Genomic DNA, 18602 nt, shown 5'->3' with positions numbered 1-18602 from the left:
ATCAATACCATAATAATGGCCTGAGGGGCGAGTTGGTGCATGACGAAATGAACGGCGGCCCAAGGACACTAACAAGAAAGTTGGTAGTGTGCGCAAGTGGTGTCCCTTTCTTGTTAGTGTCCTTGTTGTGCCGCTGTTCATTTCATCCCTATCATCATCATTATCCGCATAAACAAGGTTACGTTCACCGCAAGAAAAAAAGCAGAGCGAAACGCTGAGGCAGCGTATGAGTATCGAGCGTTAGCAATATCGAACGAATATTGCATCATCTTCGCTATATCAGGTACAAATTTTTCGTTATATACGTATATCTACTTTTTTCAGTCAACGTATACAGCGCAAGAAGGCAAATCGTTTGACATCACTTCGAATGTCTAACGTCAATTAGTTTGGTCGTAATGGACGTTTGAAGTTTCAAGAAGTCACGGTTTGGTGAACCAAAGGTTGTCGCTGCGAATCCCTATGATAGCTACGCTTTGATTCGACTAGTAATCTTGTGCTACTTAACGCGCTGAATCGTTTGATGCCACTCCGAACATTCTACGCCAATTAGGTGGCCCACATTCTGTGTACCAATGATACCACCCACTGGTCCCACTTGAATGATCTTCATACTAACGCGACCTTGAGTAATGCAAATATTAGAGCTAATGCTCTAAAAAGACCAGTCTCATTAATCTCCATTTATCCCTGTACCGCGCCACAGTTCCATCAATTTTTCTGCGTGCGGTGAACTAATCACCATCATCACCATCAACCCTCACGACCAAGCTGTTAAGATATCTGCATGAGAACTACAGCACCTTAAACGCATTCTCAAGAAATAACAATACTGATTTCACAAAAAAAAATCATGCACTATTATATATGCAAGCCTACCGTTTTATGTAATATGCCTAAATAGGAGACAGTAAAAATAAAGTGAACTGAAGACCATCTCAGCGGCACCTCACCTTCCTCATTCTGTGCCTAGTGTTTCCTTTTTTTCTTTTTTTTAGTGTGCTTTTTAGAATGCGTAACGACCAGCTTGCCCCATTTCTAGTTCTTCTAAAGCGATTATCTCTGGGAACCACCCAGCATAGCTCCACCTTTGCGCAACATCTCTTCTCCTAGAAGCAGATGCGGGCCTGGTCTCGGATCGCCTTACGCACAGATTGCGCCATCCTTGTGTGGAACGGTCGCGCCGCACACTAACTTGCAAATAAACTGAAGCTTTCCCGCAGCTTCCAGGTTCTAGAGGCAGAGCTAGAGCGGAAATAGGGGCTCATAAAATTACTATTCGAATGGGCACAGTTACTTTAACTTAAAACCATCGGCCACTCTCTAACGCGTTTTTTTTTTACTGTTTTACGCCAGTTTTTACCGTCTTGTGCGCACTACTTCAGCGCTGTGCACATGCACAAGGGTGACGCCTACTGCACAAAAATGACCCACGAAGAAATCCAAGCTCGCCAATCTTGAAGAGAATAGTGAATAGTAGTTTACCGGTACTTGCGCAGTATTCGGCGTGAGCTCGTTTTCGGAGCAGGCATCGTGACACTGTCACGCCAAAAAAAGAAGACACGTACAGGGCAGTCATTGGACTGCATAGCATCTGTTGTGTGTCTTCTCGCTTAGGGTGACCTCTCAAATTAGTGCCTTCATTTCCGTTGGCGACAACCACTGTTCGGTCGTGAGACGCCTTTCTGTTTCGCAAGGTCTGCATGGGCCTCTGGTATGAATACGAAACTTCTGTGTTTTCTTTTTACGCAAAATAATACTTCAGTGTCTAAGCAACCGTATTTCACAACCTTGTGATCCAGACAGCTGAAATATGCGGCGTTTCGTTCAAACTGAGTCTGTCGAAGAAAGTCGCGCAGTTGTAATCGCCATAAACGGCGAAGCTGACCATCGAACCACATTATTTATCCTGACTGTGTTGCGTCACCTATAAAGTTCTCTAACGCGAGCAAAGGTAGTTCATCATCATTATCATCATCGTCAGCCTGACTACGCCCACTGCAGGGCAAAGGTCTCTCCCATGTCTCTCCAGTTAACCCTGTCCTTTGGCACCAGCGGGCACCGTATCCCCGCAAACTTCTTAATCTCATCCGCCCACCTAACTTTCTGCCGCCCCCTGTTACGCTAGCCTTCTCTCGGAATCCATTCCGTTACCCTTACGTACCATCGGTTATCTTGCCTTCGCATTACACGTCCAGCCCAAGCCCATTTCTCCCTCTTCACTGCCGCTATAGGTTGTCATTATATACCGCGTTTGTTCCACACTCACTCTTCCCGCTTCCTGTCTCTTAACGTTACACCTATCATTGCTAGCCTTCTCTCAGAATCCACTCCGTTATACCCTTGAGGACCTCCAAGCAATTGGTGAAGGCGCAGGAATTCGTCTGGCGACGACTGCAGACTAGATGTTTCTTCAACCCATACGTGTTGAGCAAAATCTACCCGGACATTCAGCCGGAGTGCAAATGGTGCCACGAATTGGCAACATATGACCACATATTATGGAGCTGTAGCATAGCACCGCCGCCGGCGGACATTATGCGTGATCCTTCCCTCGAGCAGTGGGAGGCCGTGTTGGCCAGCTCAGACCCGGTCGTCCAGACCAGGGCCGTGGAGTGGGCCACCCAGGTCGCCGTCAACCATGGGTTGATGGCCATCTAACACAGAATCGTCCACACATGCTCTCTGACGAAAATAAAGTTTTTCCATCCATCCATCCGTAATTATCTCGCCTTCGCGTTACACATGCCCTCTGCCCGAGCCCTCTCGATTCCGACTATAGAGGCTGGCCACGTGCAGTAATACCCTTGGAGACGTCGTCCTCGAGGGGCTGCTTGAGCGCCGTGATGTCGCGGAAGGTGAGCAGGAAGAGCACGACCAGGTCCTTCTCGTTCTTGATGGGCGCCACGTGCAGCAGGAGCCATAGCGGCGTGCGGTTCTTCTTGTAGAGCAAGATCTCCAGCTGGTCCTGAGCGTGGGCGTCCAGGCAGTGCTCCAGCTTGCCGATGGTCGGCCGGTCGGTCAGCTCGCCGTACATGAAGCTGCAGCGGCAGCTCTTCTGCATCACTTCGGCCCGGTTGTAGCCGGAGATCTTGCAGAAGCTCTCCGAGCAGTACACGATCGGGTAGTCCACGATCTGCGCGTTGGCCAACAGGAAGCTGCAGTCGGCTGCGAGAGAGACAGAGACAGATAACTCTTAAGATATATCTTCCCCACTCTCTGGGTGTCCAACACTTGCAAATTACGACAAGTAGCTTTATAGAAACCACCACGGGGTTCTTCTGCAGTTCTTCTGAGAACCCTCAAGAGGCCCTTCCCTCGATCGATCGCAACAGCCATTTTGACTGGGGTAATCTGAAGTCAGAAGACAATGATGCACTACTACGTGAACAAAGTGGCATCCAAGGATTTTTTAGATGGCTCTGTGAAAAGAAGTCATCAGCACAGAACAGGCACGGAGAAAACACACACACACACATACTCCTCAAGTGCAATGAAGTTGAGTGTCTAGATAAGCTTTCAAAGGCAAAGAGGCTTCTGTACCGGTTCGCCGGTTCTCCCTGTGGTTGATTTTGGCGTGGCAGGTCTCAGTCCGTTAAGTTACAATGCACCCTTCCCGTTCACCCTTTTCACCGGTTAGCACGGAGATGCCCAGCGTGACGACGACTGCCGGCTCTGCCGGCTCGGAGCGATGAAAAACGCATTGTAGAGCCACTAGCTTTACACATTGCACTTGCGAACACAGTCACTTGTGAAAATGATAAACGCAACAATGGTAGAGCCGGCAGTCCAAACTCTGCCAATGTGTTTTGCTATTTCTCATTTTGTGTAGTCAGATCGTGAAGATTGCGGACTCACTAGTGAAGGTCGTGCCGACAATGATCCCACAAAAGCTCTACCACCAGCGGATGTGCGCGTGCTTTCGGCTGTTATAGCAGGGAGCCGGCATAAGAACATTGATCCGCGCACAATGCTGTAATTCAGGAAAGCCTTGCAGAGTAAAGGTATACCAGGCGTGAAAAGCTTTTCGCTGTTGGGATGAAAAATAAAATAGAAAGAATAATTGCTTAAATCTTTTTCTATGAAGGAATATTTTTTTTACCCAACTCAAGTCGATAGGGCTGCTTCACACTTCAATTTTACGCCAATATTGATTTCTTGGAGAAACCTTACTTCTTTCACAGTTAATGAACTGGCACAGTTTCTAAGAATCATGTTTTAAAAGAGGTCGGATCCAGATTGGGACGCATGTACGTACGCTCGGTTCACATAAGCGTTGCCCGTTTTCGCCAGTCAGACACCAAGGACAGGGACATTATAACGATTCTATCGCATTTTTAGTTAGCTCCTATTCTTTTTGCCTTTCGCTATAACCTCATGTGAAGGCACGCCTTCGTTAATCCAGATGTCCGCCAGTCGGCGCTACCGCTTGTGACAAAAGGAAAGGTTTGGTTTGGTTTATTGGGGTTTAAAGTTCCAAAGCTACTCAGGCTATGAGGGACACCGTAGTGGAGGGCTCCGGAAATTTCGGCCACCTGGGGTTCAGTGCAATGCAGAAAAATGGGGCGTTGTTTTAACCTGACCAGACTCATGTGCGCGTCAGCCAGTCCAGTCCTTACGAATCGAGACCTGGGGTCTGGTCTGGTCTATATTCACGTTTTGATTTATATTTATATACAGTGTATATTTCACATAGAAACGGCGGAGTTGGGGGGTAGCATTGACTCTGCCATCGTCTGGCTTCAACCAACGCGCTTAAACCCACCATGAGAGTACTGAAGACGAGAGGGAGGAGGAGCTGGATGGAAAGAAGGAAAGAGGAAAGAGACCATGCGCACCCACGTGCCGTCCGTCCAGAGCAGTCCCGGGGAAAATGGCCTCCCATTCACCAAACTGCTCAACATAATATTTTTTTTCCCCTTTTTTACTTCCTCGCTTCTTGTTCAACAGGAGCGACTAATATTCAGCTCGCCCTGCAAGCCGTTATGTGACCCGGGGAGAAAAACGAAAAACGAAACAAGAGTGAAAAAAAAGAAAGAGAAAGCGAACGAACGAAATGAAAAAAAAAGGGACAGAAATGAAAAGGGAAGAACGAAGGCACCGAGTCGGGGTTGGGGTGGTTCTTCGGAAGTGCTTTGAGACCGGAAACGGCGCGGGTCAAGGCGGTTGTGTCTCCCTCTAGCGACTCGTACAAGAAAGCTCGCATCAAGGCGCGCGTGCCACGCTTCTTGTCTTCTCACCGCCGCTTCCGCAGGAGACTGCGCGCTGCTCCAGCTACAGCGGAAAACGAGCCTCTGCAGGCCGCGGCGGCGAATAATAATCGACCCCCCTCTGCGGCAAGTCTGAAAGGTAGGCGCTGCGGGAGACCAGGTTCCGATAAGGGAGCTCGTTTGCGGGCCTACAGTCCCTCACGGCGCCTGCACCTCACGCGCCAAGTCTTTAGATTTGTGCTTTCTTTTTTATTTTTGTATTCAATGAGGCGAACAGGTGGAAAGGAGGGAGGAAGAGTGGAAAAAGTTGGGCCCGGGTGCTGGCGCGGTATGACAAAAATCAGCGAGGCCGCGGAAGGTGGAGAGATGACGTCAGTTGATAAGCGACTGACTTGACACCAATGTGTTTGCACGAATGAATATTTTATGATAGGTTGCTGCTCGTTCGTTTGCTGCTCGTTCGCTTGCTGTCCACTCAGGACAGCCTACTGGTACAGTGATACAATACCCGATAGACAGGGCGTCTCATTTTATTCAATACATGATCTTTAGCTCGAAAATCTCACTACCCACCACCGGCGAGAGCACTGAGAGCCGCTTTAGGGAAAAAAAATGTCATCGGTCATAAAATTCGCCCTTCGGCTTGGGGGAATGACATCACAATACCAGATACTTCCCACTGGCTGGAAATAAATGACGTCACTGGGGTGGATAATTTCCATTGGCTGTCAGCCCCTTTCAATTGCATTTCCACCACATAAGGCAATTAGTTGTCCGTGTGAAATTTTTCTACTCATATTTCTAGCCAGCTCTAAGGCATGTCCCATACTGTATCGCCGAGGCAGTGACCCTCAACGAAATTTATTTTTTTTTTAGTCCCACCGTAACATTCGTCGAATACTCGGTACATGGCATGCTATGAGCAGTTTCTTAGGAGAAGCGAATCGATTTTGCGCCTCCGCTGTCAACCTTAAGCATCTGTAATAAACCGACGGCTGAGAGTAAACAAACGCTCTTAATCACTGCAGACGAACTGTTTCGCTCCTGCGTCGTCGTGACCGAAAGATTGCATGAAGAAGACAGCGCGTACGTCGTAACATCACTTTACCAGTGATATCAATGGACGCCTGAGTTACCGCGTCGAATACGCTAGCCTTAATATAGGTCGAGTGAAAAAAAAAAAATTGCGAGGACACTTTGGCAACTTAAGTAAAAAGAGCCGAAAGCCGAGGACACTATGCCATGACTACTTCCGATGAATGTGACGTCACACCGTTCCCCTGACTATATCGACGTCCGCGCTATTTCGACGCAGTTTCGACATTTTTGCCTATAACTAACTAACTAACTAATTAACCTGCAGTCATCAAACTTGTCTTCTAGGTTCATTTTTACCTCCTTTATCTGAAGCAACCATTGGTTTTCTTCTGTATTCTTTAGTTCCCGAGTTGAACACGCTTTGTTAACGAACGAAAGTATGCGCCATCAAAGGCTTTCGCCTTAAAAGTGTTGCAGATCGAAGAGCAGACGACGGCGGAGAGAGCGGGGAAACTCGCCTGCTGCTGGCGGAGAGGAAGGTGTCCTCCTGGCTTTCTGCGGTGCTACAATGATACTGCTGGAAACGTGTGCAAAAAAAGTGACGCATAATCAACGACTAACTGCTCCAATAAGCGTTGAAATCTGGTGAAAGAGAATGTTTTTGTGTTTATTAGCACCCTGTTTTTAAAAACCAAGGAGTCTAGAAGAAGTAATGCCCCGGCTCGTGAATCATTGGCGCCGCTCTCGAACGACGGTGCGGTTCATGTTCCTCCGCGGGTTTCGCCCTTATGTTTCATTTTCATTTTTTGAAATTTTTTACCGAAAAAGTCAGTATTCTTCGGATATGCGCAACATAATTTATTTATTTATTTATTTATTTATTTATTTATTTATTTATTTATTTACAAGTACTGCGGTCTCAAGGAGACCAAGCAGGTGGGCATGGGTACAACATTTTCATTTCATTAACATCATGTGTTAAGTTATTCTCTTGTGTTTGACATGGGGGGGAGCAGCAAAAAGTGAACAAAAATTAAGAAGTTCGCATTTCAATTTTTCACAATAACGACCTTCGCATAATCAGAAAAAAATGCACTTGCATGCGCTATGCGCAGAAAAAAACACATAAAAAACACAACTGAATGAAAAGACGGGAAAGTGGCACAGAAAGAATATTACGTTACAAAATACATAAGTAGCGCCTGGTCAAAATTGTCAGTGGAAAAAATTTCAGCCGGCAGATCGTTCCACTGACTAACTGTACGAGGAAAAAAGGAATTTTTAAATAAATTAGTGCGTGCGTGGAAAGGCAGCAAATTGTGAGCGTGACGGTGTCTTGATGCGCGTGGCAGGTATGGTTGAATGTACGGCCGTCCGTTGAATTTCAGTGACTTATGATACATCGTGAAAATAAATTTAAGTCGTGCTATAGATCTTCGTGACTCTAAGGTAGGTATGTGGTTGACAGCCATGAGTTGTGACGGGGAATCTGTGGACCTGAACTTGTTGAAGATGAACCTGACTGCTCGTCTCTGAACCATTTCAAGTTTACGTTTATCCTTTAGGTGAAAGGGATCCCATACTATTGCTGCGTATTCTAATTTTGGCAATATGTAAATTCTGTAGGCTAGAAGTATTAAATCAGGAGGTGCTGATTTCAGTTTGTGACGCAGAAAGCCGAGTTTTCGAGAGGCGGCTGCGCAATTGTTCTCAATGTGTTTTGACCATGAAAGAGTGTTTGTAAACGTTACGCCTAGGGATTTTTATTCTGTGACTTCCCTTATTTGGGTATTATTGATGCAATACGAAAATGAAAGTGGTTGTTTATTGTTCGTAACGCGAAGTAAGACAGTTTTTTCTGTGTTTAGGGTCATGGACCAAGCCGAACACCATTCATTAAGTGCGGTTAAACTATTGTTTAATTGAAGTTGATCACCAGGGCATGTAACCTGTTTAAAGAGCAGACAACCGTCCGCAAACAGTCTGATGTTAACATGAGGATGGATAGCACTAGTTATATCATTAACATAGATTAAGAAAAGAATCTGTCCCAGTACACTTCCCTGAGGCACTCCGGATGAAGCCGGTAATGCCTTGGAGACATGGCCATTAACATCCACGAACTGAGTGTGGTTTGAAAGGTACGCTCTTATCTTCTGACTATTGAGCGAGTTACAATCGGGCGCGAGAGAGAATTAAAAGAGACTGCAGTGCACCTAGAAAGCGGGATTCTTGGATTAAGCAGTGAAGTTGTACGTGAGAATGAGTGAGAGGAAAACAAGCTAAAGGCTGCTACAGCGATGTTGTTTTCCCAAGGACTGAAAAAGAAAAATACTAGCACGCAATTTCGCCAGCTTGTCGGACTAGAACAGTTACTAGCGTCATTTCGTATTAAATCGCGATGTACATTGCAAAAACGAAAAGGAAATTCTTGTTCAACTTCCTTTTCGCGATGCTATCTGAAATTCCTTTCATTCTTCGAAAGTTAGGTCTGAAAAAGATTGCCCAGCTTTCATCCCCAGGATTCCGGCCCATGCGCCTCGGAAAACCGGTCGCGCCATCTCGCGACAGCCGGCGGCGCGGCGGCGCGTAACTGAATGGCGATGAAAAATAAAAAATCAATATCTCATCACGCATAACAGTTACAAGCGAGCTCTGACCCTGAGGGGTTAAATACCTCATAAAGTTTCTTTTAGTAAAGTTTCATGACTGTGCCTTAAATATTGCGTTTACCCTGCGCGATGAGATATGGTCACATGATGCCTATGACGAGGTCGCGAAAAAAACCCCACTTGTCCTCACTTGATCACTCACCGCTGCCATGATTTACAATATATCGGACTGCTCTAGGAGCTTTAGGTAGCGAAATGTCCCATCTTTTAATTGATGTAAAGTATTTTACATTTGAAAGAGGCAGAATTTTTCCCTGGCTATTTTTCTATTCATCATGCATCCTCAGCATCGGCAAGAAACGTGTGGCGCCCTCTCTTGGTGCGTTTGGCTAGGCGCACGTCTACGCTTTTTTTGCTTGCTTTAAGGAGATCAAGTCATGCCTTGTGAATGCGCGCTTTTATTAAAAGTGTCCCCATCGGATGTAGGCACACAAACATGGGCCGCTACAAGAAAGTGCTCGCCATGTATGGGTAATAGAGGATTATAAGCAAACTCCGGAGCTTTACAGACACATTTACTATTGCAAACGCATACAGTGGCTACTTGAGGATGAGTGATAGTGGAAATGCGTGCGCATTAACTATACAAAGCCACGAAACTTAGGTATTAGCGCATTAATCGCTACATCTTAAAGCTCAATAGCGTTCAGCTCTTCGAAAGTTTAGGCGATGCGGTCAAAATGCAGCAGGGATGCGTTGAAATCAGTGTACCTCTGTAGTATCTTTATTGAATATAAAGCTATTTCTGTAAGGGTACAAGCCCAATCAAGCCGAATTCGTTTGGCTTCTTGCTGTACTCCTGTCATCTGTACATATATAGACGCCCATAAGCTTGTACGTTGCAAGTACTGCAGGATTCTATGCAAGAAACCTGGTGCTCCGTTTCGTGCCTGTTTCACTACCTCATTAGGCAATTTGTCCAGTGTAACAATTCGTAGTGTGGTAATTCACAGCATTTCTTCTAGGTTGTTAAAGTGCCTCTAGTTATTCGATCATTCGCCGTAGCTAAGGGCTTTGCCATTGCCGTAATCGCTGCTAATTTCCGCGTTCATGTCAAAAGTGTGTGCAAACTATGAAGCGATAACGAAGAGTTCACAGAACGGCATGTTGTGAGCTATTCTGACAAATCTGCCATTTGCTGTGCAGGAAGCTACGCCTTTTCCCAAAGCTGCAACCCAGAGGCAAATCCAATTAAAATTTTATGACTATAATTTGCATTTATTTGAGAAGTAAACGCCAGCCAAATAAGTTCTTGAAGGATAACACGACGTTTCAAAGCCGGCTCTGTTTCTGCTTTAAGGCGGCAGCTGGGCGCTCCACCCGGGCCACTTGCGCAATGCGCCGCTCGCGCTGTCCAGTAGCGACAGGACGCTACGTGCACGCGGCCTAGAATATGCAGTTAATTTACGCGCGTTGTAAATGTGTACAATAATGCTTACGCACTAGCTTGCGAGCGGCGCGAACTTGATACTTTTTTGCATTTTGTGAATTGTGTACAAAGCTTCCCCGTCTTTTCTGCCGGTCGCTTTCCTCCGTACTTTTCCTCGCTATCCTCTCCCTGTGACTTCCCCGGCTCTGAATTCCGTGAATTCCACCGGCTGCAGCTGTCGTGCTTCCTTTTTGTATTTTTTTTTGTCAGTAAACGATTACTACTACTTCTTGAAGGTGCGACTGCGGGCGCGTTGCGGAGCCTTTTTTAAGCCCACATAAGGTCGACCGCAGGGTCACGAAGCTTAAACCGTGGATGTAGGAAAAAGGAGTGGTTCCCAGAAAACATTCAACATTCTCCTCCGTCATGACTCAAGTAGAAGGCTTCTGCGCAGTTTGGTTCGGTTTCCACCACAATAGTGCCGTCAAAGTCACCCCTGTGGTGGCATGGCTGGGAAGTACGGCCACTGCGCTTCTGTTCATTTGCTTGACATAAGCTTTGTGCTGCTTCACTCTTTCCGTCATATTGTTGGTGTCCCCAGCCTAAGCCTCGTTTACATGAACCGGACTGCGGTAGATCGAATCGGGGGGTCAAGTTGTGTAAGGTCAGCCCGACTCGACGATTGCGTGTTTACATGAACTAGATTTTAGCAAGTCGAGACCGGTTCAACTGCAGCGATACCAAGCGTCGAGCAGCGCAGCGGGTGAGGGCAGTGGCAGCCTCCAAGATTGCGGCACGGCACCGGTGTCTCGCAGGCGCGATGGCGCAAGCGTAAAAACAGGATCGTAATTTATGCTCTCCACTCCCGCTAACTCGACTCTTCGTCTCTATCCGGTTTACGTGCTATCTTACGTTGGGATTGAGCGAGTCAACCCCCCCCCCCCCCCCCCCCCCCCCCCCTGCAGCGGAGTTGACTGGACTCACTTCCTCGACTCCCGGAACCGACTGTGCGGTGTTTATATGAAACCAGTAACCGGCTTTCAACTGAATTCCTCAACTAAACCCCTTCAAGTAAACGCCGCTCTCGACATCATGCACTCGAGCAGGGTTTTTGCGTACCACGCCTTGCATCTTTTCTGTAGGACGACGGGTCTTCGGGACAGGGGAGGAGGCGCCTGATAATGATGTCCGGCTGGTACCCAGTTTCCACCGCTTCCTTTCCGCGAATGCTGGCCAAGGTTTTGCTGACGCCTTTTACGTACAGATTGCATACGCGTTTTTACTCCTGGCGTGTACTTAGCCTACGCGTAGAATTGTTTTCGTTGCGTTTTTTTTCATAAGGATGTTTTCTTTTGTTGACAAGTTTTAATGGTGCAAGGGCCGCCTTGCACCAAAGAGCGCCATGGAACAGTGTTTTCTTCTACATAAGGTTTGGTGAAAGACATTTTTCGAGTCAATTCACCTCAGAGAAACCACGAAAAAATTTGTATGCATTGGAAAGCGATAGGTACCCGGGGGCACTGGGAATCGAACAACCGAACCGCCCGCGAACCGCATGCTCAAAGCTGGAGTGGGCATCGCTTTCAACCTAAACTTGCTTGAATTTCAAGCTACCCTTCCGACACAACTCTTTGACAATATGTTCCTCTCAGAAAGGCTATGACAACGCGACACATGATTCGCAGAATTAAATGGATGACGAACACAGGGAGAAAAGGGCGTTATTTTCAAGAGGTACGTAGGTGACCGGTGGCGGGGGTAAGGGGGAGGAGAGAGCAAAGGGCAGTAGGGAGAGGGCGCTGTCTGCTGCTGTGCCTTTCTGTGTGCCTTTCTCCTTTTTTTTCCTCGAGCCGTGGACCGCAGGCCGAGCTTTCTTCTAAAGTGCGCTGTTTTTTTTACTTCCGACGCTGAAGAACGACAAAGCTGGCGTGTCTGCCAAACCGGTCCTGAAAGGTCTCATGCATGAACGCATCCTTGCCGGCTCACGTAAAAAAAAAAAAAAAAAACCCTTACAGCTGCTAATGTGCCACTCCTGACTGATGCGGTCAAACATTTCCCAAAAATCCCATCAGAGTTTTTGGAGAGAATCAGTTGCATTCTCTGACGTCCTGGTTACGCAGGACTGCCACCAGCTTTGTGAAGAGAGCAGTGCACGGCACAAAGAGTGGCACAAAAATAAATTTTGGTCCATTTGTCGTGGCTACAGCAAATGCGAATTAGGTGTGTTAGCACTGCGGTTTCGATATTCGAATCCACTGATCACGGCTGCAAGTTGATGCAGAAGATGCCCAAAGCACAGCGCGAGAGACGGGTAGTTTAGGACACGGGATGTTCGGCTGCGGTGATGTAAGAGCGAGTGCTGTGCTGCTGAGGTGTGTCGTATTAGGTGTCATGTCGATCTGCTACTGCTTTCCATATGGTTTGAACATGGTTCATGTACATAGAACAAAAGGCAGTGATGTAGTGGTCTGATGCAGTGGCCAGCAAAACTAATCTAATCGCGCCGTCCGGATTCGCAACCCACTCAGTCCGTAAGGTATTTTCTTTTAGTTAATTTTATTTAAAGGGGCACCGCGATGATTTCCTCAGTACCAGTTAATATCATTAAATAGATTCGCCATGCTTTCCAGAGACCAGAGCAAAAAGAATTATTGAAATCGGAACACGCAAACGAAAGTTATTCCACTCTGAAAATTCAAAATGAAAAGCTCAGGCGAAAACGCATTCCACTTGCCCATTTAACTCACCCAGTGCCGAGATTGGGCGCTACCAATCAGAACCACGCCTAGCGCACACGCAGCGGAAGCGTGCATGCAGCTGTTGCTTTGTCGGGGCTGTAGACAGCCGCGCATTTTGACGGCGTCTCCCCCCCCCCCCCCCCCCCCTCCCCCCTCGTATACGCGGCACCGTAGTCAGGGCAGGGGTGGCTAATAACAAAGGAAGCTCCCCGAAGTTTCTTTTTTAGTCGGACTGGAAGTCTGTCGGCAGTAGCCCCCTCCCCCCCAAACTCGACTACCGTCTCCTGTCCGGTCTTTCTCTTCACAATTTTGGGCAAGGTGTGTCGACTGGCTTTTTTTTCGCTGCCGTCTTGGTATGGTCACGGCCGGTCTCGACGCGCGCGCTTCCTGGTTTGAGCCAACGTTTTTTGAACAGCGCTGGCCGCCACGAAGGTTTGAAGCGGAATGGAAAGTGTCGCCCCTAGCTGTATTCTTGTTAGTTTTCGTTCGCTTTCCCTGCTTCTTTCCAGTTTTTGTGGCATCCAAAAAGCTTTTAGTACTCAGAGACATAATATTTTGGATCTATTTCGCAAGTATAAAGGAACAATATGCAAACTGGACGCCCAACCAATGAGAACGGCAGCGCCCTATCTGGATGCCACCTCATTTCCGCTGCCACAAATGGCCGCCGCGTTGCGACGCCATCGGCTCGAAGCAAGCATTTCTGGCGAAGATTAAAATATCAAATATTATGATTTCGGTGATCTCATTGCGCGTTCAAGACTCACAATGTCCCTTACTCTGCATACAAAGAATAAAGACCCCATGCTTTATCTACGTCGCAGGGTACCTTTAAGGTCAAGAAAACTCCAGACATAAAGACGGACCTAGGCGAACACTAAGAAGCCTCGACCGGGTAAAAAAAAAAAAACTTTGATCGCATCAGGTCGCTGTTGTTCCACTGCCATGGGGAGCAAGACCTTTCTGCGGCCACGTAATTGGTGGAAGCTTCGGAAACCACGTGTCCTCAGCCTGTGTGTCAACAAAACCAGCCGTATTGCGTTTATTTTTTCTTTTCTCACCCAGCGTGTTCAAGGCGGGCTGGCTGTGCGGCTGCCCTCCGTGCTCCCTTTGTTGGCGTGCAAGAAAAGGAAAAGTCGGGTCGCGGCTAACAGGGCTCTGTGCCTTCTTCGTGCGACTTCGAGCGATGATTTGTCAAAAATTACTGCAAGTATACACATCACATAGGACCTGACTAAACGTCCCATAAGCGGCACAGAACTTTTTCGAGACAACGGGACAAGATTTTGCTGCGATAATCAGAGAGCGGTGCCCTAAAAGCCTGACAGTTGCTATCATTAACAACATGGTCGGGAAGGTATCTAAACTGTGAAGGATGAGGTAAATGGGCATAGATAGGACGAGATAAGCTCACGAGCCTGGACAGTGGTTAGATGGAGAGTGAACTGAACAAACAGCCACGAAAAAATACATTTTCGTTGAGGAGCCAGAAATTGAGGTAGCCTCGTTATTGCGTTTAGTAAACGTCCTACATAACGCTAATTGTTTTTTGTGTTACGAAAGTAATTTTTAGCTCAATTTTTTTTTGTCTGAAACTAGTTTCTGCACGCCAGAAACGGTTTCAGAATCAGCCGGGGCATTGTCATATCGGCTAACAAGAAACATGTGTCATAAGCTTCAATCTCAGTTACAGCACGAACACCTTAAGACACAAGCCTAGTGTACATGAGCATAAAGCGTGGAATAGGAGACTTTAGCGCTGCACCCAGCTTCTCCCCCTGGGACGGTCCGCCTTGCCATGGTAAAGGGGCTTTTGCTCTGAAGAAAAGCTGACGCACAGAGTTTTGCTTAGGGCCTATGCTTACTTCATTTTTTGGTTTGCCTGCGCGATGTCTCATAAAAGCCCTATCGCAATTGGCAGATCACGCCGTGCGCTTTTCATGCTGGAAGAATGTGCTGATCGCACTTTCAAGATTATGCTAAGAGCGGCGTCGACTGCTCACTTCCAGAAGGTGAGCGCGCACGCTTCATTCAGAACGCGCTTGGCAGCGCTACAATGCAGTAGCGCGAGAGCGCAATGAAGTGTTTTTTCTTTTTCATATTTAGCGAGCATTCCATGAAAACTCGAAAAAAGGGCCACTTACGTTGCTACAAAAAACTGGATCGGTTCTTTCGTAACGCCTCTGTACAACTTAACAAAATGCACGTTCCCTTACAGTAAACGTTAAAATTATGTATAATTGATCTTAAATAAGTAACTAATTAAGCGAAAATAAGAAATACTCTGAGGAGCGCCACACAGTGAGCAACAACACGTCGTTGGTTTCACCTAGCTACGCAGCAACCCTTTTTTTTTTGTAATCTTTGGTTCAAGTTGCGTGAAACACCCTGAATAGATTTGGCCTGCAATTGCCTCTATCTGGAATGAGGCAGGGGCCCTTGTGCTTGCCTCGTCCTCTGGAATAATTACACACGCACCATATGGCGCCTCTTGGAAAGCGCTTGGGTGCTTTATTTCGTTGCTAAGGCGTTTCACTAAAAAACCTAGGGTTCCGTGTTTTCAGTATTTCTTTTTTTTCCATTTGGGGGTTATATGGTGTTTATTTTTTCTCTTTGGTTCGATGATTTTCGCTTTCTACTTTCAATGCCGGAGAGAAACCGGCGTTTATCGGGATAGGTGTTGTAAAGCGGCTGTATAGTTACTGGAGAAAATATAACGCACCTGAATTTTTTTATTAAACACATACCAAACACCCTACCCAATGAATTAATGCCCAAACGAGTAAAAATAAAAGAGAAATGCTATGACAGCAACGGAACGCTGCACGACATAAGGTTATTCAAAATTTTGGCGCGAATGTAGTTGGGAATATTGCCACCGCATTGAGCCTTTGCCAGTGATGGCATCGCTTGGATTGTCTGCAGTGTATGTAGTACATACACACGCAAATACTTGGAACGACGAACGCACGGCGCCGGATTTTCTCGTAATGGAACTATAAGGCTTTAAAGAGTATAAAATGTTATATTTACACGTAGTGAAAAAAAAATGGACACGTACATTGAGAGATTTGTCAGCCATCGGAGGAATGCGGTCAGAAAGCACACGTTTTACATTTGCGCTTGACGGGGGGACGGCAAGAAAATCAAGAGATGGTTTTAACAAGACCGGCCGTACTTTACAGCGCGCTCTCCATAAGCTGTGAAAGCAAACGTCAGCAGATGTAATTTTGAACAGCGATTATTCTGAGGTCCTTCTTTCAAAAACGGGTGGTCTGCAGAGCTCACAGCAGGCTAAAATAATCCATTAAAGACTTCTTTGTCATCAATTCCTGCTCTATGGACGGGTCCACAACTTGCACTTGATGCCATAAGTCATCGCTATCAAGTGAGTTTTCGCGGAAGCTGCGTATATATTTCTCGCGGACTTCATGCTTCTCGAGTAGCGAATATATCGGTCTTCGCACCAAACGCTGACCATTCAGGAAGGTATTGACCAGTGAAGGTGCAGGCTAGATGAACCAGGATTGAGTACACGCGGCAGACAAGTGCCTCCTCTGATACCAATGATTTTATTGTTGTGTTTATTGCTTCGATGTTCTATACCACGTGATTACACTTCACAAAAACTATATATACAGTCATGTCTTCGGGGATAGCGAGTACTGCTAGCACGCTCTCGAGCTTTTCACCTTTTGTTTGATTGTTCTCCAGAAACCAAGAACATGAATGAACGCTAAAAAAAAAGTACCAGCTCTCAGGGGAACCACAGTGGCAAGTTGCCAAACTGGCAATGAGAGAGACGTGCAGGCAATGTGAAAATCCCGCCGTATTCCCCTGGAGCCTGTAAGCACTGCTGAGCGGAAAGAGCAGAAGATTTTGTCGGGTGGGGAGCTTGTCCTGGGTACTCTCGTGTCCTGTTGCGTTCCTTGTTACAGGAAACTTATGCCTGACCTACACACTTGAAAACCGTCACGCTGGTAAAGAGAAGACAAAGGAACGCGACAACAGAATTTGGTTTCGATTGAAAGGAATGGTACCAAGGACAGTTCAGTGCGGCTGTGTTCCGGGTGAACTAGAGAAAAAAAAAGTAGAGTACATTTCTTCACTTGAAACTGGCATTCTTTTCTTCAAGGACGGCTGAAAATCAGTGTTTATTGGTTTTCCAGCATTCATATCAAAATGCCGCGAGGGTCATTTTTCGGAATTTAACGGAGTTTAACGGATACCGAAAACACGGCATCTCTACTTGTAACAGGGTTAGTTCGTGCGATTGCAATGTTAGAACTACGCTCACTTCAAAAAACCGGCCTACACTTATTCGTGTACTACCAGTACGTGTGGGTCTTTGTTCTGTACAGTCCAGCCAGCGCAGCTCTAACGCAATATGTTTTCCTCTTTCCGACTTTCTCACGGGAGCCAGATCGTTTTCAGCTTAACTTCCACACTTTCACGCAGCTGCTGCGCGGCTTCTAGAACGGATATGATAAAACGTTCCGCTGACAAACCACTTGCCCGAGTGCCCGGCATACCGAAGTTTACCAAACATGAACCGATGCTGCAAGCAGTACAGCGACGGCGTACGCCGAACGGGCGCCGAAAAAGGGCATGCACCTCCATGTTCTTGGTGCTGGCTGGCTCCCCCTCTGAAGCCGACGGAAGTAATTTCGAGCCGTGAAGAAAAGAGGTTGGGTGTTCTGAAGGGCAACTCGAACCGCGAAAAGTTCTGGGAACCTGATAGAGCTTCAAGCCATAAAGAAAAGAGTCGCCGAGAGCCCCGCTGTCCTCCGAATGTCGTAAACCGGACCCCGCTTCCTACGCGTGCGCGAGCGCCCGTGCGTTCCGGTGGTGGTCCGGTGACGTCTCCTATAGTGCGCATGCTTATACCGGTTCTGTGGCATTCCAAGAGCGCCCACCTTGAGCGCGTACGCCAAAGAAGGGCCCTTGGAGCACACTTTCAGCATATCGAGTGCCCTCAACAATTTTTCAACCGAACATTCTCGTTCGAAAAATGAGGGGGGAGATGTCCCGTTTTCAATATAAGACAGAAGTTGTGGAAAGGATGTGAGGAGCGGGTCGGGACAGGTACTTGTCAAGAGAACGCATCATGGTAACCTTTCGGCAACTTCTTTTTACACTATCTCGATGGCTGGAGGCGTGCGTCGAGGCTTCAGGTTCCGGCATATTAGGGAGCAGCCCCCCTCACGTTCTTCCAAGAACGATACAATGGAGGGCTACTGACTCATCCCCCTTCGCGCTAACCCCTTGAGCCAGCCGAGCAGGAAGTGGAAACGCGGTCTGTGAACGAGGGTTCTTGGTTTGAAGAGACCTTCATGTAAATAAGCTTTCCTGCAATTCTGCAAGTTGTCCATTTACTTCAGACACAATGAATGCCGGCACGTCGAGAGTATGCTAGGGTGCGTCAGCGGACATCAAGGCCGCCAAGCGACCAACAGTGAAAGCGGGTATCTTCCACGGAGCTGCCTTCGTTGTCTGCATTCTCAGTGCACGCTCTGCGACGTATTAACATCGACAGCTGTTGAGGGCATGTTTCTTGGTTGTGCATCGTCGGTGT

General features: G+C 47.1%; 1 protein-coding gene across 2 annotated transcripts in view; it reads right to left on the bottom strand.

Moving 5' to 3' along the window:
• LOC149332115 (potassium voltage-gated channel protein eag-like) overlaps window positions 1–18602 on the bottom strand; it is a 142980-nt gene that overhangs the window by 22597 nt on the left and 101781 nt on the right. For both annotated transcript variants that reach the window (XM_089557063.1, XM_089557064.1), the window contains exon 2: window positions 2806–3168. In XM_089557063.1, the coding sequence (XP_089413189.1) occupies window positions 2806–3168 (363 nt within the window). The remainder of the gene's footprint in view (window positions 1–2805; window positions 3169–18602) is intronic.

The sequence above is a fragment of the Amblyomma mixtum genome, chromosome 8 (genome assembly GCF_055824585.1).
Source record: "Amblyomma mixtum isolate Tamu chromosome 8, ASM5582458v1, whole genome shotgun sequence".
In the NCBI taxonomy this organism is placed as follows: domain Eukaryota; kingdom Metazoa; phylum Arthropoda; class Arachnida; order Ixodida; family Ixodidae; genus Amblyomma; species Amblyomma mixtum.
Note: the sequence above shows the minus strand (reverse complement) of the source record. Positions and strands in the feature narration are given on the sequence as shown.